At 41.8% G+C, this 24,749-nt stretch overlaps 1 protein-coding gene across 1 annotated transcript in view; it reads right to left on the bottom strand.

The window, feature by feature from the left end:
• Positions 1–903: 903 nt before the first annotated feature.
• scfd1 (sec1 family domain containing 1) overlaps positions 904–24,749 on the bottom strand; it is a 45,664-nt gene continuing 21,818 nt past the window's right edge. The window contains exons 17-25 of the mRNA XM_033643618.2: positions 14,218–14,297; positions 13,615–13,677; positions 10,861–10,936; positions 7,256–7,309; positions 3,523–3,575; positions 3,364–3,397; positions 2,914–2,979; positions 1,203–1,271; positions 904–1,105 (exon numbers count right to left, since the gene is read on the bottom strand). Of these exons, the coding sequence (XP_033499509.1) occupies positions 1,082–1,105; positions 1,203–1,271; positions 2,914–2,979; positions 3,364–3,397; positions 3,523–3,575; positions 7,256–7,309; positions 10,861–10,936; positions 13,615–13,677; positions 14,218–14,297 (519 nt within the window). The 3' untranslated portion in view covers positions 904–1,081. The remainder of the gene's footprint in view (positions 1,106–1,202; positions 1,272–2,913; positions 2,980–3,363; positions 3,398–3,522; positions 3,576–7,255; positions 7,310–10,860; positions 10,937–13,614; positions 13,678–14,217; positions 14,298–24,749) is intronic.

Here is a 24,749-nt window from a genome sequence, read left to right as displayed (position 1 = left end):
TTCTGTTAGTCGAAAAAATCCGGGCTGTGCCTCCAGAGGTAAAGGAAGGAAAAAAAAAATTTTCTTTTTTTTTTTTTACCGATGGATTTCCAGATTGATGTAATATTGCTTCATTCACATCCTCCCATGACCCTCTACCACTGTGCCAAATTTCACATGGACTGACCAAGTCAGTGAGGAGAAAAACATGGAACACAGACACAGAGAGAGTTTTCGTCATTATATAGAAAGATACAAATTCCATGACTTTTCCAGAGAGAGAGAGAGAGAGAGAAGGAAAGTGACAGAAGAGATGACCATATTGGAGAACAAGGGGAGAGACAGAGAGCGCATATGAGAGAGGGTCAGAAAACAAGAGAAAGAGAAAGAGGGGTTGTGAGGCATATTTTTCAGGGTGCAACAGCTGCGCCCTGAGATAAACAGAGTTCAGCTTTTGGAACGCAGCAGCGTGCACAGCATGCCATGTGACGAAGACCAACCAATCACAGCCAACAGATATCTTTCCCTTCTTCTGTAAATATTCAGTCTGATAAACACGGGAAAGTTGATCATGTTAGTGCAGGGCTACCCAGAGCTTCACATCTGTCACACGGACAGCTCCTGCTCTGCACTCAGGATTTCAGGTGAAAAGATTTCAGGTTATACGATGCTTGTTTCCTAAGTAATAAACATGCACTTACCCCATTTGGAGGAGTCGTACTGTTGTTGAAATCAGCCACAGCTCCTCTTCTGGCTGCATGTGAAATGTGCAGACAAAAAAGAAAATGGACTTCATGTTGAATCTGAATCACCTTGAAGCTCCGTCCGATCCCTGAGAATCAGTTCTTTAGTGTTGAACTGAAACAGGACTCAGAGAACTGGTGCTTCACCAGGACAACATACAAATAAAGAGTGCAGCCGCCGTGAGTTGAGACAGGTTTATTAGCTTTATTAGTGCCGGGTGGAAGAGACAGAAATTACAGTGAAGACAGGAAATGTTTAGTCCATTTACAGAAGAAGAGTTTAATATAAAACAACTGGAATAAAGAGGTCAGAGGGGACCTCGAGAGACAGAGAGATTCACATGTCGTTGGCGTCCGCTTTACTTTTGGCCGAGTTGGGAGAGCTGTGGACAGGAAAGGAGAAGGTCAACAGACACGTTAAAGAAGTGACAGACTGCTCCTTTAATGAGCAACAGGAGGACAGGTGTGTTTGTGTCTCACCTGTTTGACAAACTGAGCAGCGTTGGAGAGTTCACTGCAGCCGTAAACAACCTTCTTCCCCTGTTTGACCTGAGGACACACAGAAAGTCAGCGGCAGAAAGTAACTAAGTACATTTGAGGCAAATATTGTACTTTTTACTGCACTACATTTGTCTGGCAGCTTTAGTTACTTCCTGTCCAGTGAAATCCATGTATCTCCACGTGTTGAGGTTGAATGTTTGTGATAAACTGAAGGATGAAGAGAATTCTCCTTCTGAAGCTAAATAAACTCTTTAAAAACCGTCTTGGATCAGCTGGAAAAGTCGTCGTCACAAAGCTGTTTAGAGATATGCGGTTCTCACAGGACAGACATGTAATGATCTTACAGAATATGATGCATCACTGGAGATTAAACGACCCAACAGAATGTTAAGGAGTAAAAATGAACTCAACCTTAAATATCTACAGCAGTAAAATGACACATGTATGCAGCAGTAATATCCATCCAAAAACATCAGACAGAAGAGGAAAACATTTTACTGCAACATACATATTTTAGCTGATACAACCCACATACTTTTACTTAAGTCAGGTTTATGAAATATTATTATATTTAACCAAAGTGTGACAGTAAAAGCAGACATAACAGAAAACATCCATGAAAATGATATGTGCATCTATGCACTTTACAATGACATTTTCATGTGACAAATTTAAAATAAATTGTACACCGAATAATAAGAATGCACCAATTTATCAGCAGATATTCGCTTTGTTGACCTCCACTGGCCTCTCGGCAAATAAGGTGACATTCACTGATAGCAGTGGTTATTGTTTTTCTGTTGTGTCACATCAATACTGAGCAGGCTAAAAAGCAGGACTCCAGCCTAACAACGTCCCGGGACAACAGAAATGGTAAATGGACTGCACTTGCATAGCGCTTTTTACATCACAAGTCACACACACATTGACACACTGGTGGCCGAGGCTACCACACACAGATGGAACAGCCATCTGGAGCAGTTTGGGGTTCAGTGTCTTGCCCAGGGATGCTTCGACATGCTGACTAGAGGAGCCGGGATCAAAATGCCAAGATTTTGATTAGTGGACGACTTGCTCTGCCCTCTGAGCCACAGCCACCCACGAAAATGTAAAATGTGTTTTGGACAAACATACATCTTCGTGGGACACCGTCGGGACGGCTGAACACAGTAAACTCGCTATCGACCCCTTACAGGACGCACCCTATTGTTTTAGTGTTTAACGACAAATCCGTGATGACATCAGCAAGAGGAGAGCTAGTTAATGTTAGCTGTTAGCTGTTAGCAGTTAGCAGCTGGTGGCCGGAACTATGAACTAACAGAGGTCGCATTGAGCTAAGTTGTGATGTGTTTATACTCTCTTCAGTAAAAGTGAGCATGGGTGAAGGTAAATTATAAAGATCTCATGTTCAAATGTAATCTTGTAAAACGTAGCTTTTGGTGGGGAATTATAAATATATATATTATATATAGTAAAAAGACGTATGAAACAGTTACTTTTAAAAGATGTTTTTCATGTGAAAGAAGGTTATATTAAAGGTTTCTTCATACATTTGTATTCTGAATTTCACTCATTCAAAGGTGGTGTCATGGAGGACTGAATGACTTTAAAACAGTTCAGTTAATTTTTTAATAATGCAGATTTCTGTGGCAGTTTGGTAGTTGCAGTAGTGCTCGCAGTGTTACTGTACCTTGGCGTAGTCCACCAGGTTCTGGTACTCAATGTAGTTTCCTCCTCCCACCACGAACACGATGGCCTGAAACAAAGACATCAACAGCATCATGCTTCTGTCTGCAGGAGCACAGAAACACTTTCATAGGTTTGTTCATTCAGAGCTGAAAAAATACAGAATAACAAACAAAAAACAGAGCGTTGTCTGTCTCTTGTGTGGTTTTTCATAATAAAAGCCCTAAAACAAAGAGAACTGACAATGGCTTTTATTGTGCGGTTCTCTATGGTTGTTTCAGACCTCTGGTAGATTCACAGTCCTGCCTAAAAGGAATTAACTCAAGAGACAGATTTCTAACGCACAGCATCATTTCCAGTCCGTCTTGTATTCCCTTTTCATCCTGTGTTTGTCCTGGAAATAACTCCAACTGAATCTCATCAATCAAACTTTAGTCCAGAAACAGAAACTCACCTCCTGAAACGGGTTCTTGTTCCTGGGAATGGAGCTGAAGAGGAGGAAGAGGAGAGACGATGATGAGACATTCCTGAGTTTTATACCAGTTTTACTGAACCTGAACACTTGAGGTAAATGAAGTGATGAGCAGGGATTAAAAACATGTCAGAGCGGTACCTCTCGCTGCCTCGCAGCATCTTTGGGTCGAAGTATCGATAGTCATCTGTTTCCTGGAAGATCAGAGAGACAAACATCAGTCAGAGGAGCTAACAGCTGATTCATCAGGGGGTCACGTCCACCAGGATCATCTGAGTTTGTTTTGGATGAACCTGAAATACTTTAACATTCACTGAACGGATATAAACGCCCCATAACTGTCTGTGTGTTGTGTCTGTGTTGTGTTTTTTCACTGAAGACGATGATGCAGTAAAATTCTTCAGTTCTGAGTTTATATAAAACCTGACAGAGTTAAACTGGATCAGCTGCAGCTCTGCTTCCCCTCATCCATATTTATTTGTCTTTAATCTGCTACATGTTTCTGCTGAGAGATAAACCTCTGACCTGCAGCTTCATCTTCATCACAGTTTATCTGACACAAAGTGACTCAGTCTGGAGCCCCGAGGGGATCAAACGTGAATAAATACACATGAGGTTACAAAACATAATCAAATGAGAACACAAAGTGTGTGACATAACCAGGAATGTTTTCCGGACAGAGCAAGGCTAGCTGTTTGCCCGTGTCCACTCTTTACGCTAAGCTCAGCTAACACGTCACAATGTTGAACTGTTCCTTTAATATTCTACAGCAGCGCTTTTCTTATTGCATTCAACATTAGCTCAACACAACACACACACAGACACACACACTGAGGATAATCTGATAGAGGGAGAATGTGCTCCTCTATTTCTTTCATCTTCATCCCAATCCTGTTTCCCTCCTCCTCCTCCTCCTCTCTCCCTCCGTCAGATTCACAACAACAAGATCTTTGTTGGTCGTCTGTAACTGCAGACGCTGAGAAACCTGCAGTGTGTGTGTGTGTGTGTGTGTGTGTGTGTGCAGGGTCAAATGGCTACATGAGCTAAGAAGCTGAATCAAAAAATTTCACTCATTCATCTTCATCATCATCATCATCATCAAACTGCGTGTGTGTGTGTGTGTGTTAAACTGTGTGTCGATGGGTTCATGTGTGGTCACAAGTGAGTTCAATTATGTGTGTGTGCGTTGGTGATATTATCTCTCTTACACACACACACACATTGTAGTTTATTTTGACTCAATCCCACACACACCGTCCTGCTGTCACCAGAGCACCACATGTGGATTAATCCGCCACTGAAAATAGTCCCCAACAAAGTCACTATTTCCTCCTGTTCGTTTGATAAAACCTGCAGTGAGCAGCTGTTTGAATAAATTACTGATGGAACTATTTGTGTTTTTAAAGATCTTCAGTAGGAACCAATGAGCTCGGAGCTGAGAGACACAGACAGGATGTCAGGGAGTGTCAAGAGATGGACGAACATGGTGTCGGTTGAGTCTGAACATGGTATTTGATGAGAAGAAAATCTAGAATAAAACCAGACTTGTTCTTTAGTTGTATTTTTAATGCCAGTCGACATGTCTTGACACAAGCTCTACGGATGCATGATGTTGGATTTTTTGTCGGTATCCGATATGCTGATATATAACGACTCATTTGACCGATAACCAAAATCAATTCACTAATTTTGGTTGGTCATCAAGTCTCTTCTGTAGTGGAATCAACATCATGACGGCCCACCAGCAGATGGAGAAATATACAATCCTTTTCAATGTGTGTGTGTAATATTTATACATAGTGCAAAATAAGAAAAAGCACATTGGCTGATTCTGATAATTAATTTTAAAGCCAATATCGGCTGATACCTATGACTTGCTGACATTACTGTGCATCCCTAACACATTCTAAAATTTCTGAAATAATTGAACATATTTACATCAGAATCCACTCAGTGACAGACAGTCATGTTGAGCTGTCCCAAGTCATTTTCTGCACATCAAAGCTTCAGTGAGAAACATCCCTGATTAATCAAAGCTTTGAGTGGGGGGGTAATGACAGACGAGTACCAAAGTAGGACTTTTTAAAACACGAGTTTTCATTTAATAGACCTAAAATAATGTCAACTTTGTCAGCACGCAGGTTGCAGTAACATTATCAGTAATAAATAATAAATTATTTTTTATTACTGATAATGTTATAGATTATTTTTTATAACATTATCAGTAATAAAAAATAATTTGCAAGAGGTCTGAGGGCCTGTGTCCACATTTTTCTTCAGCGTTTCAGCCACTTTTTTAATAGTCTCTATATACAGACTCTACATTCAGTGAATGTAGAGTCTGTAGGCAAACCCTGGAGATCTTGCCTCTGGAAGAAGAGCAGAAGAGCCCTGGTTTCCGGTTGTAGGCTGTTTGTAGTCCGCATGATATTGACCAATCACGTTTGAGCCGGCTGCAGTTGTTGCCAGGTTAAACACTCCGTGCGGTGAAATAACGAGGCGGAACATAAATGGCGTCACTGCGAACTCTGAATCCATCGCAATGGTTCAGTATATTTACTTCGCCTCCTCCGCCAAAATCAAACCGGAATGCCAAAAAATCGGGGGTCTGCCCCCAGAGGCTGTATCGCCGTCTGCCAGAAGTCAGACGCTGAATACAGCCGATGGGTTCCAAGAATGCTTTTTTAATGACGTAATGTTTTACTTACTGCTTCTTTAATTACGTGCTCTGCATGGGTATGTTTCTGTAACAACAAGCTACACTAACTGAGGGTTGACTACACAGTCAGCAACATGCTTACAGAGTGAAGGGTGATAAAAGCTCAACATTCACCAGCAACATCCAGTGTATGCTGGCTTATTTGCTCCAAAAAAAATGACCCTTTCTGTCTCTGTTGTGACAGCAGACATTAACTTAGCTAAAGAAGCAGCAGTGACGTCACCAGCTCTTTTCTGAAAAGTTGAGAGATTTTCAACTGGAAGCCGACAGAGCTGCTGCACAACAAAGGCGGATGCTCTGAAAAACACGCTGACCACAGCCCTTTTTCTTTAGGAGGCCACATACGCTTCTCCTCACTGGGAGGAACAAGTGAAAAAAAGATGCTGGTGCTGAGAAAAGACACCATGTGGACACAGGCCCTGAGCTGTACTCATGGTTTTCGAGTGATTTGCCAAGTTGGCTGTAGATTTGTGAGTATGCCAGTTTCCTTTGGAATATCTGGCACAGATATTTCAACACTTTTTCCAACATCTTGCTAGCGTATCACTCGTGGTCAAATTGTCCCAGTTTCAGTGCTGCTGGTGACTCACGTTAGATGAGAGCGCGTCAGAGTTACAAAGCTATCCCTAAGTTTAAATATCCTTTCTGAGAATAACTTATAATAATCAATGTTGCTGTAGACTGAATAATGTCAGATCACTGTTTCTCAGTTTATGGGCTGTGTTTTTGTTGGGCTTATTTATAAATACACCGATCAGCCAAAACATTTAAAATACTGGCTGACTGATGACGTGAATAACATTAATTATCTCGTTACAACCTGATGGTCTGCTGGGAAACTTTTGGTCCTGGGATTCATGTGGACGCTGATTGACGTGCTCCACCCACCAAAACACCAATGGACTATTTAAATAATGATTTGGAGGTCGATAACCATCGCAGCGTTTGCAGCTTTGACACATTTGGGTCAGCCCTACAATCATGGCACAAATTAAGGAGGCAGATTTTTATACAACTGCAGATTTCAGGAGGAACGACTGCAGAAGTAAACAGTAAAAATAATCATGTTCAGTGGCCTGTAGACAAACTCTCTACCTAATGTTTATCAAATTCAGAGATATTATGACAACTAAAAGAAAAAATGAACAGACTCACAGGGTTTGACTTCATCTCCATCAGGTTGTCCAGGATCCGAGTGACTGGAAGGTTCTGGAAGATACATCATCATCACATTGTTTATTTTGGTGTGACATTTAATCTGTGTACACATTGAAACAGTCCTGTCTCCAGGAGGGAATTAATGTAGGGCCATCTGTTTCTCCAATGCATTTATGAATCAATTAGAAATATATACAGGCAGGTAACAAACTACAGGAACACCTGAGTTGAGTGGAGAAACATAACGAAAGCAGATGCTTCACACAGGTATTGCAGTTCTGTCAGTCTGTCGACCACAGATATGAGTATTTAATGTCCAAGTTTATAATGTAATTAATTTATTTACACCCGTTGCGCTCCAGGTTTTAACAGTGAAAGCTCACAGTCATCTCGTCTTTGCTCTTTCTTCTCCAGGTTGGTTTAAAAAATTCAGATGAACTGTAAGTTTCAGTTTTAATCTGCAGGAATCTTTGTTTTATTTCATTTGGATTCTGTTCTCAAAAATTTAGCAAGCAGCTATTTTCAAAATATTGGAGACGTGAATGTGGAAGAAGTCTGTAAATATCCTCTGTGACAGAGTGTCAACAGCTCCATCCAGACTGCAAGAGTCGGTAATGTTCTGGCAGCTCGGCAGAGCATCGAGCTCCGACTTCAGCTGGTCCCAGTTCAGCTCCTGTATGTAGAAAACAGACACCACCTCCCTCTGTGTGTGTGTGTGTGTGTGTAATGATTATAAATGACTTCATGTTAGTGCCAGTTTCACCCTGAAACACCCCATCATCATCCTTGTTGTCATCATCCCTGCTGCTGTCCAGGAAGGAAGAGTCCGTCACATTAGGTACGCTTGATTTAACCTCCTGCCAGACGCAGACGGGTGGGAGTGGTGATGCTTTGGAGGTGAAATCAGGTCAAATAAAAGCATGATCTGCTGTTCTCAGGTGACGACGTACAGCTGAGGGACGGAGGAATGTTTCGAGGCTGGTTGCCAACGGTTACGTGGGGACATGCCGCCATGTTGGAGAAGTGTCAACAGGAGAAGAGAAGACACAGAGACGAGGGAAAATGACTCGAAGAAAAAAGAAAGAAAATGTCCCGTAAATTATGAGCAGGGAGAAGAGATGAGGATTACAGTCTTTGTCCTCCAACATGGCGGCTGGTCACAAAAGCTCTCACTCAGGAGTGTAACGGTACACAGGAGTCGCGGCTTGGTGTGAGTTCAGTAAAGTGGGGGGGGGGGGGGGGACCCAAAACGCACAAAGGTCCGTTTGTTTTGGTTTATTCAGAACAGACAGTCGTCAGAAGACACAACCCTCCTGCTGGGGACTGAGGGAAGAATTTGGGGAACTATTTTCATTCTAAAAGTGGAACATTAGAAACTGTATGAACATTTTCCTCGTCTCAGTGACTGGCTCATCTGAGTGATGCTGTTGAATGTGCGTTAGCATGTTGGATGTGTTTCTATTCACAATGGTAGAGCGACACACACATCGTCCGCATCTTACACACATCTCTCTTTCTCTGTTGTTTTTGTAGCTGAGTGGGAACCTGCAGGCGGGTCCACTGTTTCATTTCATCGCCATAGTGTGACTGAGTCGCAGTCAAACAGCTTGTTGTGTTAACCTCAGCACATGTTGCTAACGGCTAAAAGTTTCCAGGCGTCACTCGCCTGTGTGAAGTTTGGTTCCACATTATGTCCATCAATCTACAAACTGTGTATTCTGTGTGCGGCTGCATGCAGCGGGCTGTGACGGTTCAGTACGAATATATGAACCATTACAGCCCAACTTTCACTCCAGCTACTGCTCATGATGTTGAGGGTTTGTTTGGTTTAGAAGTTTGATGATGAAAAAAGAAAAGAGAACCACCAGTTAGTGAGAGAAGGGAAAGACTTGTGCCAAAAGATTTAGACTGAATTTAGGGCTGGGCAAAGTGACGACGTATGCAGCATATACTGTATATAATTATCTCTATCTCTCTATATTTGGTTGAACAGACAGCCTCATGACAGTATTAGATTTACAAGATATTTTTTCTTTATGTACAGAAGAAAGATTTTTCAGTCATTTAATGTTTCATACAGTATATGTTTGAATTTGCATGTGATTAAAGTGTTTTCCAAATTATTGTGATGTAAAAACAGCCTGCAGGAGGGATGTCATGACAACAGATACACCTGTACCAAGTCGATGCCGAAATTCTAAAAACATGACCGTTCTTGTTTTTCTCTTGTACCATAAGGCCTGTTTCCACCAAACACTTTCAGTATGGTACCTTCAGACATGGTACCTAGAAGTTTCCACTGCAGACCACACTCTTAAATGTAGGCGGGGTTGTTGTCACTCACTGCTCCATCCAGCATTCACTGTATTTCCTCCTTTATCAGTCTGCACCTGGTTTATCGTCCACAGAACGAGGCTGCACGCCCACATTTTCACAACAAAATAGAACAGGCTGCAGTGAGAGTCTCTCTCCATGGGATATTTAAAAATAGCAGCTTTGTGCATTTAGTCCTTCTCAGGCAAGCTCAGGGGTTTAGTGTTGCTGTAGCCCACAGGAAGTGAGGATTAGAATATATGACCTTCACATAATCCGCTCCAAATTAATCTATATTTTTAAAGTCATTACTAAAAGTGTGTGTCATATAAAAACTAAAGTGATGGTCAAAGTTGTCACAGTGAAATTTAAGGTGTGCTGATGGATTCACGTCATCAACTCATGCATTGAGTAACATTACAAGTTAACGTTCCACCTTAAAAGTTGCCGGCAGTCGGCCCAGTGAATGAAGTTATTTTTTCTCTTTCCTTTTATAGTTGTAGTTTACTGATGTATGAACAGAGGTTACATAAAACCAGAGTGAGCGTCCTCTACTGACCAATTAGACTGCAGGGTTTCTAGCTCCACCTTTTAGTACCAGATCTGTGTGCTAGGTACCCCAACAGAGGGGGGACCAGTTGGTGGAAACAGGGCTTTAGGTAATTCTTCCAGACATGACGGGGCAGCAAAAAGAAGTCGAACGCCTAACAGCATTGAAGAACAGCAACACGTAGAAGACAGTAACGAGTGCAGCTGCAGCGACAGCTCCTCCTCGACTCGTCAAAAATTAAAGTGCTTTTTTTAATAGGACAACCTATTTTTTTAAGTCTTTGTAATGAGAGTGCCGCATATTTACACTCTGCTACAAACAGCAGCAGCGTGACAACGCCTTGAGCGTCTATTCTGCTAAGAGTGCTGCACGCTTTTCTTTTCTTTCCTAGTAGCCAAAAGTTAAAAAATGTTCAACTTTTAGTCAAACTTTGCACTCATCACTGTCACTTTTTACTTGGGGTGGAAGAAATAATTAATATGGCATGGTATGACAAACTTTGTAATGGCAATTTTGTATCAAATACACGGACGCCAAGTAATCATAATATATTGTTTCACGACTCAAGTATCGTAATATCACCGTATCCCGCGCCCATCCAATCACAGTGGAGGAGGAGCAGGACAAAAAGCCTACCACAAAGACCACCTGTCACATCTTACCTGTACAAGTGCTTCAATAGATGCAGGTTTGTCGGGTTCAGATGATGTTTGTATGAACTTGTGCTGATTTTACTCACATGTTGTTTGACCACCAGGTTCTTCACTCCCTCCATGACAAACTGGGAGCCGGTGTTCATCACTCTGGAAAACAGGCTGCGGAGGACCAAGGAGGAGGGGGAGAGTAGGGAGGAAAGGAGGGGGGAGAGTAGGAGGGGAGGAGGAGGAAGAGGTAAGACAGAGAGGAGGAGCAGGAGGAGGAGGACAGGGTTAGACTGGTAGTCTGAACACAACCCTGTTTCAACTGAATGAATAAAAATACTGTTACTGATACTAATAATACTGCTGATACCACACTTTGTACTGCTGGTGCTACAGTGAATACTACGACTACTACTGCTACTGCAACTGTAATGCAAAAACTACTGGTGTCAACTGAAATGATGATTTATTGTTTTTATTTCAACTGTGTTAGAGAGGAGTCACACTTTAACTGACACTTCTGCTACTTTTACTGACAGCTGAAATACTTCAGCAGGCCTTTCCACTGCTGTAGTTGAAATGCTTTTATCTTACACACTTCAACAGACAGTTCAGCTGTCTTCACCTCTCAGTTTTCAGCTGTTAGTTCAACGACCCTCAGTGCTCAAGCTTTAACTTTCATTTAAGTGCTTTCATGGCTCACTATGATATTGACATGAATAAAATTTCATTTGTGGCGAGAACACACGGGACTCCAAAGGAAATACTAATATATTTCCTGGACGGACTGATTTCACAATTAGGAATCCTTCAATGAACAAAAGCAACACGACATTAAAGACTGTGACACGTGAAAGAAACGGAGAAAATGTGAGTGAGTGGATTTCGAGGTAACAGTATTTGTTGAACTCTAAAACAGAACAGTAACTGAACATTATAACCTTAATGAAGGGGTTTATCACATGACTGTTTTAATAATAAACAGGTGACTGACTATTTATTACTAGTGGAAAAGAAAAATGGGTTCACCCAAGTATCACCATTTTTCTTCTTACAATTTTGTAAATGCCTGAATCGATATAATTCAAATACAGGGGTGGAAAGAAGTTGCTCCTTTTATTGTGGTAAGCTTTAAGTAATGTGACGTCATTTGTGTTTCAAGAAAAAGAAAGCAGAAACAAGAAAGTCGGCATGGCGGACGGTCCTATGAAACAGACCTTCAGCTGCTCGAACACCAACTCAAGTTCAGCCAGTGCAGGGTTGGCTAGCTCGCCAATTCTTGTCTCATTCATGGCCTGATAACATGAGGCTGTGTGAATCAATGAATTGAGCTCAGCTTCCATGTCAGTGAAAACATGGATGCTTCACACACAGAAGATCTATACAATCAGCACAGTTTCAAGATTAGAGTCACCAATTCAGTATCTGACCAAATGTCTCCCCTTCTGTTCCTGAGTTATCACGCTGCGTAATGGACAGAAAAGTGTTTTATGCAGAACATGATGATGTCACAGTGAAGTTGACCTTTGACCTTTTGGATATAAAATGTCATAATTTGATTATTTTATCCTGTTAGTCATTTGTGTGAAATTTTCATGTCATAATTAATGTAAGAATTTTTGAGTTATGGCCAAAAACATATTTTGTGAGGTCACAGTGACCTTTGACCACAAAATTCTAATCAGTTAATTCTTCAGTCCAAGTGGATGTTTGTGTCAAATTTAAAGAAATTCCCTTAAGGTGCAATTTGACCTTTGACCGCCAAAAATTGATCAGTTCATCGTTGAGTCCAAGTGAACATTTGTGCCAAATTTGAGGAAATTCACTCAAGCCGTTCTTGAGATATCACATTTATGAGAATGAGATGGATGCAAGGTCACAGTGACTTTGACCCCTAAACACCAAGTAGTAGGCATTTGTGCCAAATTTGAAGAAATTCCCTTGAGGCGTTCTTAAGATATTGTGTTCACAATGACAGGACAGACGGACAACAGGATGGACGGACAACACGAAAACATAATGCCTCCTCCCACAGCTATCACCAGCTGGAGGCATAAAAAGCAGAATTTTTACTTAATAAAAATCACAGGACATATTGAATCAGCACCTAGGTATCATGATAGTGTTGAATCAGGAGATAAGTATATCGTCCCAGCCCTGTGGGTTTATGTGTTTATGTGTTTATAAGTAAACGGAGTTATCTAAAAGCTGAATTTCTAAAACTGCTTTGAATTAAAAGAGTCACAACATTAATTAAATTAAAGTGATGAAAACAAATTCAAATGAGACTTATAACAGAAGGTACAATGTGATTTATAAGATGATGGTGAGTTTGCTGCTTCTGTCTAGAACTAAAATAAAACAAAGAAAGAGTTTCCAAAATCTAATTATCTAAAAATCAGTTTAACCCCATTCAACGTTAAACAGTAGATTTTTTATTTTTCCTACATGAGGAGTTTTGGAAATTCTTTCAAGTGCCTTGCTCACAGGTTGCTTTAAAAGTAATATTAGTAAGACAGAGTGTTTTGTATTTATCGCCTCCAGACGTATTTCTCAGCTGTTGGAGAGATTAATGAGGTAATACGTCGTATTTCCAGCTGACGTCGACTGCTGCTGATTCACAACAGAAACTTTTCCAATAAACACACTTCTCAGGGTTTAAATCACTAATTATTACTCCCTCTCACAGAGCTGGGTTCATTTCATATCTTCAACAAAAAGGTTTTCTGCACAATATTTTCTCTTTTGCATTTTAACAAAATTTCTAGAATTTTGGGTGTGTGTTTATTTGGTGATTTAAGAAGTTTTGAGCACCATGTGTCGTAAAATTACCTCTAATGTTTCTAACTTACCCCATGGGTTTGACTCCACTGTTGCCATAGTTGGCCGGGGTGGCGGCCATCTTGGTAAAGGCCCTGGAAAAGATGAGAGGAAACGTGAAAGAGTTACACTCTGCTCCATCAGTTTTATTATCCTGACAATAGAGCCAAAATATTGTTACTTAAAGCTACAGCTGGTGGTTTTTGTGATTTTAACTTTGTGTCACATTTGCTGACACTGTCACTATATTCTCATATACTTTATACTGTTGAGAATATAGTGACAGTGTCACATTTGCTGACACTGTCACTATATTCTCAACAGTATAAAGTATATGAGACAGATAGTCTCAATATGTTTTGAAATTTTTTGTTGATACAGTGACAGTTTCGTTATTATAGCGTGCTCTCTTCAGGGTGTTCCCAAAAATGACACAAGGTTGTGGTGTTGGAACAAAATGAAACATGACTATAGGACATAAATCAAATCGTTCCAGTGAATTCTAATCTAAAATTAAACATGTCAACAGACAAAAACTGTCGAGGCTCGAAGCACACCAAAACTGTTCAAAACCAAAGCTGTGGTCTGACGATGCTACAAAGACCTTTGAAGTTTATTACATTAGACAGACTTACTTCCACTGTTTGATGTAGTTGAGAGGTGAAAGGTCGCAGCCTGCGTCCAACAGAGCCGTCTTATACTGCTCCAGGTCCGTCTGAAACACACAACAACATCAGACAATAAACTTTTAAATAACAAGATGGGATAAAAGAGAAAAAAACAAGAAAGTTAACCCGAGGGCTGAAACACGAAGACGTTCAACACAGCCAGGCATTCTTTGTCTGAGCTGGCTCAACAAACCCTAAAGCCTCAGACAGAGTTAACAGGTACCTCAAAAACCTAATCTCATTCTGAAGTCGTGCATTACCGCCGCTTGGGCAGTGACTTTCGTGTCAGATACCAACAAGAAAAGCCAGGGAATGTGGGTATGTGAGGGCACACAAGCACATTCAGTGAGCACCAACAGCAACCCACCATCCAACACGACACACCGCGAGGGCGGACACAGAGGGCTCGGTGGGGACAGAGCACCTGCCGCAGAAAGCCAACACGCTGGCTGTGGTCATTTTGACTTGACCAGCGGACTTCACTACAAGCTGATTGGCTGTTGAAACAGGTGACATGATTTGACCAGCTGAGTGTCAGGTAACACCATCAGCCGACTTGAGTCAAGCTCAGACCGGCCAGTTCACACCGCTGCAAATATTAAATTTATGATTCTTGATTTTTCTTGATTTCAGTTTTGTGAATTGATTTTTTGACCATCATGCACCTACACACAGAGGCAACCGCAGCAGCCACACCACCTCAAACGGTGTCAGCAACACTGGTTTCAGTCATGAGTTCATCATCACACCAGCTTGAATCTGTTGTTTCAGAGGCCTCTCTGCCTTGCAGAGGAAAATATCCTATCATCGATCTGCACGTTATGAAAACATTCCTATTTCCTATGTGCAGCTAGTGAAGGTGACGTCGAGTGTATCGCCCACTTTAATAAGCTCCTGACTGGCACCTCAGCAGGAGGGATTACACAACTGCTGAGCCACGTGATAGTGTGTCTGTGAGACAGTGTGTGAGGCTGTTTTTGTAGGAATGCAATCCCACCACATCAGTGAGAAACTCGAGCAGCACTCTGAAGCCTCTGCAGCAGATAGAGGGAGGGAGAAAGGGGTGAGAGAAAGAGAGGGCTGAGAGGGGGAGAGAGATCAAAGGAGGGAGAGGAAGAGGAGACAAAAAGAAACAGACAGGAGGCCAAGAGCTGGTCACAGAGGGAGAGGGATGGCCACAGATGACAGGAAGAGGAAAGAGGGGGTGGTGATGGAGGGTGAGGGGAGTAATCCCGAGGTGATCCATCTCTCAGGTGGGTGAAATAGGGATAAAAGAAAAAGGGAGGATCATTTCTTGGCAGAGGAGAAAGCTGTCACACCATCCGTCAGCAGAGGACAAGTCTGAAAAGATGCTGAGAATCACGGCAACGCTGCGAAGGCCTCACGGACAAAATACAAGGGGCACGAACGCAGCATGACATGTTTGCCACACCACGTCTGCAGAAGAGCATGTCTAATATACCACGAACTAAGACTCCGTGGATGTATTTACTATTTCTAACCTCAATGTTTTCAGAAACAGCAAAGCTCGAATTACTTCATTCACCAGTGGGTACTTATGTTGGCTGTTGGTTCTGGGTCTGTCCCAGGGCCTCCTACCAGTGGGACATACCCAAAACACCTCTAACAGGAGGCGCCCAGGAGGATCCTGATCAGATGCCTGAACCACCTCAACTGACCCCTTTCGAAGCGGCTCTACTCCGAGCTCCTCACCCTATCTCTAAGGCTGAGCCCAGACACCCTACAGAGGAAACTCATTTCGGCTGCTTGTATGCGCGATCTCATTCATCCGGTCACTACCCAGAGCTCATGACCATAGGTGAGGGTTGGGACTTAGATGGACCAGTAAATCAAAAGCTTTGCCTAATCAACTAATCAGTTTATCATTATGTCCAAGTGGACGTTTGTGCCAAACCTGAAGAAATTCCCCTAAGGCCTTCTTGAGATACACTGTCCTGAGAATGAGACAGACGCAAAGTCACAGTGCTCTTGACCTATGACCACCATATTTGAATAGACGGATGCAAGGTCACAGCGATCACCAAAACGTAATTCGTTCATCATTGACTCCAAATGGATGTTTGTGCCAAACTTGAAGAACTTTCCTTGGGGCCATCTTGAGGTATCGTGGTCATGAGAATGAGACAGACGCAAGGTCATAGTGATCTTGACCTATGACCACCAAAATCTAATAAGTTCAGCGTTCAGTTCAAGTGGACGTTTACGAAAATAGAAATTCCCTGAAAAATGTTCTTGAGATATCTGGTTCACAAGAATAGGATGGATGCAAGGTCACAAGGATCTTGATCTACGGCCAACAAAATGTAGTCAGTTCATCGTTGAGTCCAAGTGGACGTTTGTGCCAAACTTGAAGAAACTCCCCCAAGGCCCTCTTAACATATCACTGTCACGAAAATGAGACGGACGCAAAGTCATAATAATCTTGACGTATGACCACCAAAATCTAATGAGTTCATCGTTGAGTCCAAGTGGACAATTCCTGCCAAAGTCAAGAATCATAAATATAAAACGAAAATTTACAATAAAAAATAAGAGTAATGTGCGCGGCTGCAGCTTCTGTCAACCATCAAAATCTTCCACTAACTAAAGTAATGTTTCATCAATATTATGTGACAATATTCATCATCTCTGGGCGCTATGTGGGGAAACGGAGGTTAAAATGTCCTCTGACATCCTGGCACGACAACCTGGAGACAATTAATGATGCTTGTTTTCATTTCCTTGTGAAACCGAAGCGCAGAAATGTTTTCCACTTCACCAAACCTCATAAAGTCATAATCAACTTAAACAGCCAAGTATGTGTTGTTTACATAAAAAGACCTTCAAAATAGAGGAAAAGCTGAGAAATATGTACCTGTATGAAAACCTCTCTGTCCCAACACTTATGTCACTGACGATCAATAACCCAACCAAGAGTTTTTATTGGAGAGGCCCAACAGCTTTATTGATGAATAACGATGACTTGTGCTTTCAAATCTTGGCTGTTTTACGGATGCTGAATGATCAGTGACTGAATAATTGAGACTGATTTTTTAAATTATTTCTGCAGGTGTACAAGCAAAGCTCTCTGCCCACAGCAGCCGCTGGAGTCCTGGACCTGGACCACTGACTGACTGTCTCTCAAGGTTTGGGGAAATTTCAGAGGCGAGAAAAAAAGTTTTGATTCAAACACTTAGTGGCGTTCAGGGAGTTCTGAAACCTTGTGGGCTTCTTTGTGGAGTAAGTGTAAACATTGTCAAAATACACTGGCGAATAAAAAGACTGAACTCCTGGTGCATTAGATCTTTAACAGCAAAAAGAAACTAATAACAATCACAGTCCTGTCATTTCATAAAGGATGAGAGATGGTTTCTGCCAAACTAAACCTGATCCAGCTGTGCTCCTTTTACACTGACTCTAACCAGGTCTGTTTTCTGAGAAGAACTTGGTGCTTCATCTCAATCATCTTTTTTTTTATCATCATGGCTAAAAATGAAATCATGAATATGATAAAGCCAAGAAAATGCTTCTCATAAAGCCTTCCAAAATGTGGCTACTGATTAGTATAGTGATGTTTTGGGGACATTAGGGCACAGCTGACTTGAAACCATCTGTCTAAACCATTTCTACTGTTTGCCAATCCACAGCTGGTGATGTAAGCGTCCCCTGAGTTACGGTGAAGAAGCCAGGCCCGGGACGACGGGAAGAACTGAGAATCTGTCATCTGAGACGCCAAGTGAATTTTTGTTTGTTTGATTTTGTTCAGTGAAGCAAATCTCAAGAGGAATTTCTGCAACCTCAGAAACAAACAGCTTCTCTACATCCACTTAGGAGAAACCACCAGAGTCGAATGCTTCACCGGTCTTAGCAAGATGCTGCAAACACGCTCTCGCCTGAGTAACCATCTGACCCAACATTTCAGTTCACTTTGTTCAGAGATACTGACAACTGAGTTCATGTTGGCCGATTTCTAATTGGGAGCGAAGAGTTCAGGGTTTCCCACACATTCATTTAATTGTGGTGGCCCACCACGATAACACTGTATGCCACCATTTATTGATTTCCTATTTTTGGAGCTTGACCATTCATTAGGAGTGCTGCTGGAATATACATTGAACAAAAATATAAACGCAACACTTTTGTTTTTGCTCCCATTTTTCATAAGATGAACTCAAAGATCTAAAACATTGTCTATATACACAAAAGACCATTTCCCTCAAATGTTGTTCACAAATCTGTCTAAATCTGTGTTAGTGAGCACTTCTCCTTTGCCGAGATAATCCATCCCACCTCACAGGTGTGGCATATCAAGATGCTGATTAGACAGCATGATTATTGCACAGGTGTGCCTTAGGCTGACCACAATAAAAGGCCACTCTAAAATGTGCAGTTTTATGACACAGCACAATGCCACAGATGTCACAAGTTTTGAGGGAGCGTGCAATTGGCATGCTGACTGCAGGAATGTCCACCAGAGCTGTTGCCCGTGAATTGAATATTCATTTCTCTACCATAAGCCGTCTCCAAAGGTGTTTCAGACAATTTGGCAGTACATCCCACCGGCCTCACAACCGCAGACCACGTGTAACCACACCAGCCCAGGACCTCCACATCCAGCATGTTCACCTCCAAGATCATCTGAGACCAGCCTCCCGGACAGCTGCTGCAACAATCGGTTTGCATAACCAAAGAATTTCTGCACAAACTGTCAGAAACCGTCTCAGGGAAGCTCATCTGCGTGCTCGTCGTCCTCATCGGGGTCTTGACCTGACTGCAGTTCATCGTCGTAACCGACTTGAGTGGGCAAATGCTCACATTCGATGGCGTCTGGCACGTTGGAGAGGTGTTCTCTTCACAGATGAATCCCGGTTTTCACTGTTCAGGGCAGATGGCAGACAGCGTGTGTGGCGTTGTGATGATATCAACGTTGTGGATTGAGTGGCCCATGGTGGCGGTGGGGTTATGGTATGGGCATATGTTATGGACAATGAACACAGGTGCATTTTATTGATGGCATTTTGAATGCACAGAGATACCGTGACGAGATCCTGAGGCCCATTGTTGTGCCATTCATCCACGACCATCACCTCATGTTGCAGCATGATAATGCACGGCCCCATGTTGCAAGGATCTGTACACAAGTCCTGGAAGCTGAAAACATCCCAGTTCTTGCATGGCCAGCATACTCACCAGACATGTCACCCATTGAGTATGTTTGGGATGCTCTGGATCGGCGTATACGACAGCGTGTTCCAGTTCCTGCCAATATCCAGCAACTTCGCACAGCCATTGAAGAGGAGTGGACCAACATTCCACAGGCCACAATCAACAACCTGATCAACTCTATGCGAAGGAGATGTGTTGCACTGCGCGAGGCAAATGGTGGTCACACCAGATACTGACTGGTTTTCTGACCCCCCCAGACCCCCCCAATAAAGCAAAACTGCACATTTTAGAGTGGCCTTTTATTGTGGCCAGCCTAAGGCACACCTGTGCAACAATCATGCTGTTTAATCAGCATCTTGATATGCCACACCTGTGAGGTGGGATGGATTATCTCGGCAAAGGAGAAGTGCTCACTAACACAGATTTAGACAGATTTGTGAACAATATTTGAGGGAAATGGTCTTTTGTGTATATAGAAAATGTTTTAGATCTTTGAGTTCATCTTATGAAAAATGGGAGCAAAAACAAAAGTGTTGCGTTTATATTTTTGTTCGGTGTATATGCAGTTATGTTAGTCATTGCAACACATTCCTGGAGCGCAGAGCATACTCTGGGCACAGACAGGGCAGCAGAACTCCAGGTGCAGTGAAAGTAAAACTTAGTTGTTCATTGTGCAGGGTCAAAAAGTCTGCCTTCACTCGCCTTTACAGCAGCCGTTCCTCTCATCCATCGATCTGATCTGATCAACTCTGACCAGATCAGATCTGATCAATAAACTCTCATATGAGTGGGGGGAAATCTTTGCTGGTTGCTAGGCTTATTTATACAATGTAAAATACCATAGGCTTGTGCTAATAACATTAGCATGTTATCTTTGTTTGGAAAACATGTTTAGTATAAGACAGTTGTTTTGTCAGTGAACCTTGTGAGCTGTAATGGAGACGAATTTTGTAACATTTGTTAAATGTTGCTGTTGTCCCTGGCTTCATATGAGAAGAGGAAAAGTCAGCTAGCTGCTAGGCTAATTTATACAATGTAAAATGCCATAGGCTTGTGCTAATAATGTTAGCATGTTGTATTTGTGGGGAAAATGTGTCCAGATAAAGACAAGTGTTTGTCTGTGAATGCTGCGAGTTATAGTGAAGCTGATTTGTGTACTTGTGTTTGAAATTGTCTCTATTAAGCCATGTTTAATGTGTGTTTAATGTGTGTTCTGAATCAAATAAACTCTACAGCACCTCACAGAAACCTCCACCCTCAGCTAGTGTTTTGGAGGTGTAACTGCAGAGTGACACAGCAACACCACCACACAAGTATAAATGCTCACAGAGGTGTAGGCACATGCGTAGGGTCTGCATAGAGCTGACACACAAGTATAAATTTGCCTTTGGATGATTTCTGCACTCAGACCTGTGCTGGTTTGTACGTTACATTGATAAATGACGGCCATTGTGAAATACATTTATCACCATTTGTGGCTTGAATCAGACTCAAGTTGCAAATCTGATGACTGTGTTGCAACTTGACTTTAACTTTTGACCTGAAATTACTTCGTTGCCACAATGAACACAAAGTTAAAAATGCTTTTATGCTATTAAAATTTTGCTAAATTGGGTATTTAGCATTAAAAGTTCTGCTCATACAGATGGACAGAGAAGGAGTGGGTTAAGCTGCAGAACCCGTTGGAGACGATTAGAATAGATCATAACTGACAGGAATTCATTTCTCCTGTTACCTAAAGAGGCAAATTCATAATTTTTAATAACCACCTATCAAACATTTTTTCAAGATTTTTTAATAGTTCTCTTTTTTTTAACATTGCCTCAGACTAAAGAGAAGTTGAGTCACTTTGGTGAGGAGGTCCTTTAATCAAAGATTTGTGGGATTAAACGTCATCCTGCAAATTCAGTAAACACCTGGCGAATGCTGATGTAAGCTTGTTTAAATCTCACTGACGGATGAGGCAGCAGCAGCCTCGAGTTACTGATGTTCCTGAAATCATAGACACAGTTTATTGTATCAGTTACGTCTGTAACCACAGTCAGACACTGTTTGTTTGTCAGATTGTTAGTGAAAAACAGTGGAGATAAACATAATGTACTGACATGAGGAGCTCCAGTTCTAGAGTTAACTAAACAGAGCTGCTGTGCCAGTTCAGGGTCGATTGTTCAATACCTGAAAAATGATCAACAATTTGAGCAGAGTTCTGGATCCCCCACCAGCACCCACGTTTTTAAGACCCAAACTCACTAAAACCTGATCAGACCTGACCTGAAACCTAGCGCTTTTATTTTTGTTGTTCCATCAACGATGAAGAAATGATGTGTTTATTTTGGACCGGTGGTTTACAAAGTCAGACACTGTGGAACCCTCTCATACAAAACTGAGACAACTCGCCCCTCCAACAAACTCCAGAAAAACCCCCATGGCTGAAGTTTGACATTTTAGTTTTTTGGACATTGAGTCGAAGACAACACACACACATCCTGCTTATCTAGTGATGTGGGGAATCAGGTCCCCCAGAAAAGTTCGCTCAACAAAAACCCTTTGTATCTATCTATTTAAAAAAAGGTTGACGTGTCAGTCTCAAAAGCCTCGTTTCCTCCGAGCAGCAGGGTTCAGTTCAGTTCAGTGCGCATTTTTTGTGTTCCATACTGTTCCCATTTTTTGGTCCCCTCTCTGTTGGGGCCTGGAAAGGCCTTGAAAATTAGACTGTGAAATTCTATGACTCTTCCAGGTTTTCCATGACCCAGGGAAGACTGCAGTACAAAAGCAACACCATTTGAAGGTATGCATGTCCCTCATTGTGACATTAAATCTTAACAAAAACACATGTGGGGATAAAACACAGAGTCCTGACCTTTGACCCTGACGCAGCTCAAGGTCTAAGAGAGAAGAATGAGGAGCATTGTTGTGCTGTGTTTTTAATTTCCCAGTCTCCTCAGATCTCTTACGTTCCTCAGAGTCTCTGTTTTGTTCTTGGAAGTAAATACTGAACCACAGGACGGTCACACAAAGTTCTCCCAAGAGTCACTGTCTTCTTCTTCTTCTTCAGTGTGAGGTTTGATTTTGTCAGAACAAAATGCCAGTGGGATGATACACCAAACCACAACCCTCACGTCACACTGTGAATCATCTCTGATCTTATACAACTTCTAATACATCCCATAAAACGCTTATTATCCCCACAAAAACACCTTCTACTGCTCTTCCTACTGATGCTAACTCATTTATGTTGTACCTCTCTCCCATGTTTACGCTGATGGGGTTGAACTGACGTCATAAAGCAGCACAAAGTTTAAGATGCACTGTTTTAATGCAAGAAATGACGACATTTACAAGATTCGTTTCACAACATCTATGTTCGTCTTCAGTTCAATTTTCTGACACCAGTTTTACACCACGATACTTTTCATTTACTGGATGTGTGAGCAGTCCAACACGGACCTACCAAGCAAGGTTTTTTAAATGCTCGCAAAGTCCAAGAAAATTTTAAGTCTCTTAAACTGATTTTCGACAAAATGAAGTGAAACCAATGGCTGCCTGGAAGAAGGGATATTGATCTGAAAACAGATGATTCAATCAAGAGGAAAGGAAACTTTATACCCTGCGTAGCTGATGTGCTGAGGCATACAACATCACCAGTAAGGTCCTATTAAACATCTGCACTGGAAATTATTTGAAGCTTGTTTGTCCTGCAGAAAAATTTAAATTTCAGTCAAATTATTGTTGGTAGTTTGGAAAAATCAGGCTTCCTGAAGCTGCACCAGGGCCGTGCTGAGTTACTGTTCATTTAAGGGTTAGAATGGTGAGATTCCCACGTCACAATCACCATTTCAGAAAATATCACTATTTGGTTACACGGTATGCGGCATTATTATTATTATTATTATTATCAGTAGGGGTGGGGGAAAAATGATACAGCATAATATCACAATATTTTATCAATAGTATTGATTTTATATTATATAAATAATTAATATTGCAAATACAAATTTAACTTTTGGTGGCGTACTAGAGTAATAGTAGAGAGAATTAGTAGTAGACTAATGCATTAGGAGATTATACGCCCTTTATGTACGAAAATATATATGTAGGTTTCAAATGTTGTAATGTGTAATGTAAGCGTGACTGCCTTCATACTTCCAAGTGCTCTTAAAACCGACTGACTCATGTTCAGCTGCTGTTCACACTGAACCCTTCTCCACTTCCGCCCTCAAAGTTCTCGTTTGAATATGTGCTACTACCACCAAGATCTGCACCCCTGGCAGCTCCACTAACCAATACAGCCAACAGATGGCACTAGAGGGTAGTCACCACTGGTAGTGACAACTGACCAGTGTAGCAGGGCCCATGCCCACAGGTGCTGACAATCAGGTGCCAATCAGGCAGAGATTTGGTGAATTTTTCATGGGCGCAACCCACATTCTCAGCTCTGCTGCTCATCCCACAAATTCATGTTCCTTACAAATGTGGCACCATTTAAAAGGGAGATAAACGGCTTTTCAACGGTATAAGATTATTGCCAAGAAGCATTGTTACAACAAAGAGATAATCTACTAAACACAAATGTCCTTACTTTTTGTGCTTAGTTTACATTGTGACGTGGACGGAGAATTCTCTTCACTGTATTAATGATTTGTTCCCTTCTCCCATTTTTAAAATGTTTTTGTCATCTCCTACGGTCGTGTCTGGATTGAACTACACTACACTGCCTCCACGATCTCCAGTGGTAACAGCTCAAATTTGTCCTTTTCTGTAAGCTTTCAAAAAATGTGCACAAATACGGACGACATGAAAACAGAGTACAGACAAAAGGCTCCATCCATACCTACCATTGAGCATAAATGAGCTCTCATGCCAATGGAGATATTTTGTAAAATGAAAGTCATGTGGACAGGTAAATAGTCTATACGATGCTGCCACAACCTGCCACCATGCTCCGAAAGCTGGCACAAAAAAGCTACAAGAGTAGCGCACAGTGCCCGACCTCACATCTTCCAGGTGGTTAAAGATACAGCATGTGTACGGCCCCTAATTTCCAGGGCTGGTACCTGCGGTTATTCCACAGGCTAGTTAATAACATGTCAGGCAGGAAATCCAAAGTGTGGGATCATTTTGAGAAGGTGAAGGACGAACCCAAGGTGATATGTAAACTCATCTTCATTGGTCGACTACAAACATGACGTATCATCTGAAACATGGAAGCAGCTACATGCCCATTAGCCCACAGCGTCATTAACAGGCGGCTCGCTCAGTGTGTGACGTGCACTTGTAGATAAAATATAGGCCTATATTAATGAAGGTTCATTAGTACAGTTTGTATTTCTCTG

The sequence above is a fragment of the Epinephelus lanceolatus genome, chromosome 15 (genome assembly GCF_041903045.1).
Source record: "Epinephelus lanceolatus isolate andai-2023 chromosome 15, ASM4190304v1, whole genome shotgun sequence".
NCBI classification, from domain to species: Eukaryota; Metazoa; Chordata; class Actinopteri; order Perciformes; family Serranidae; genus Epinephelus; species Epinephelus lanceolatus.
Note: the sequence above shows the minus strand (reverse complement) of the source record. Positions and strands in the feature narration are given on the sequence as shown.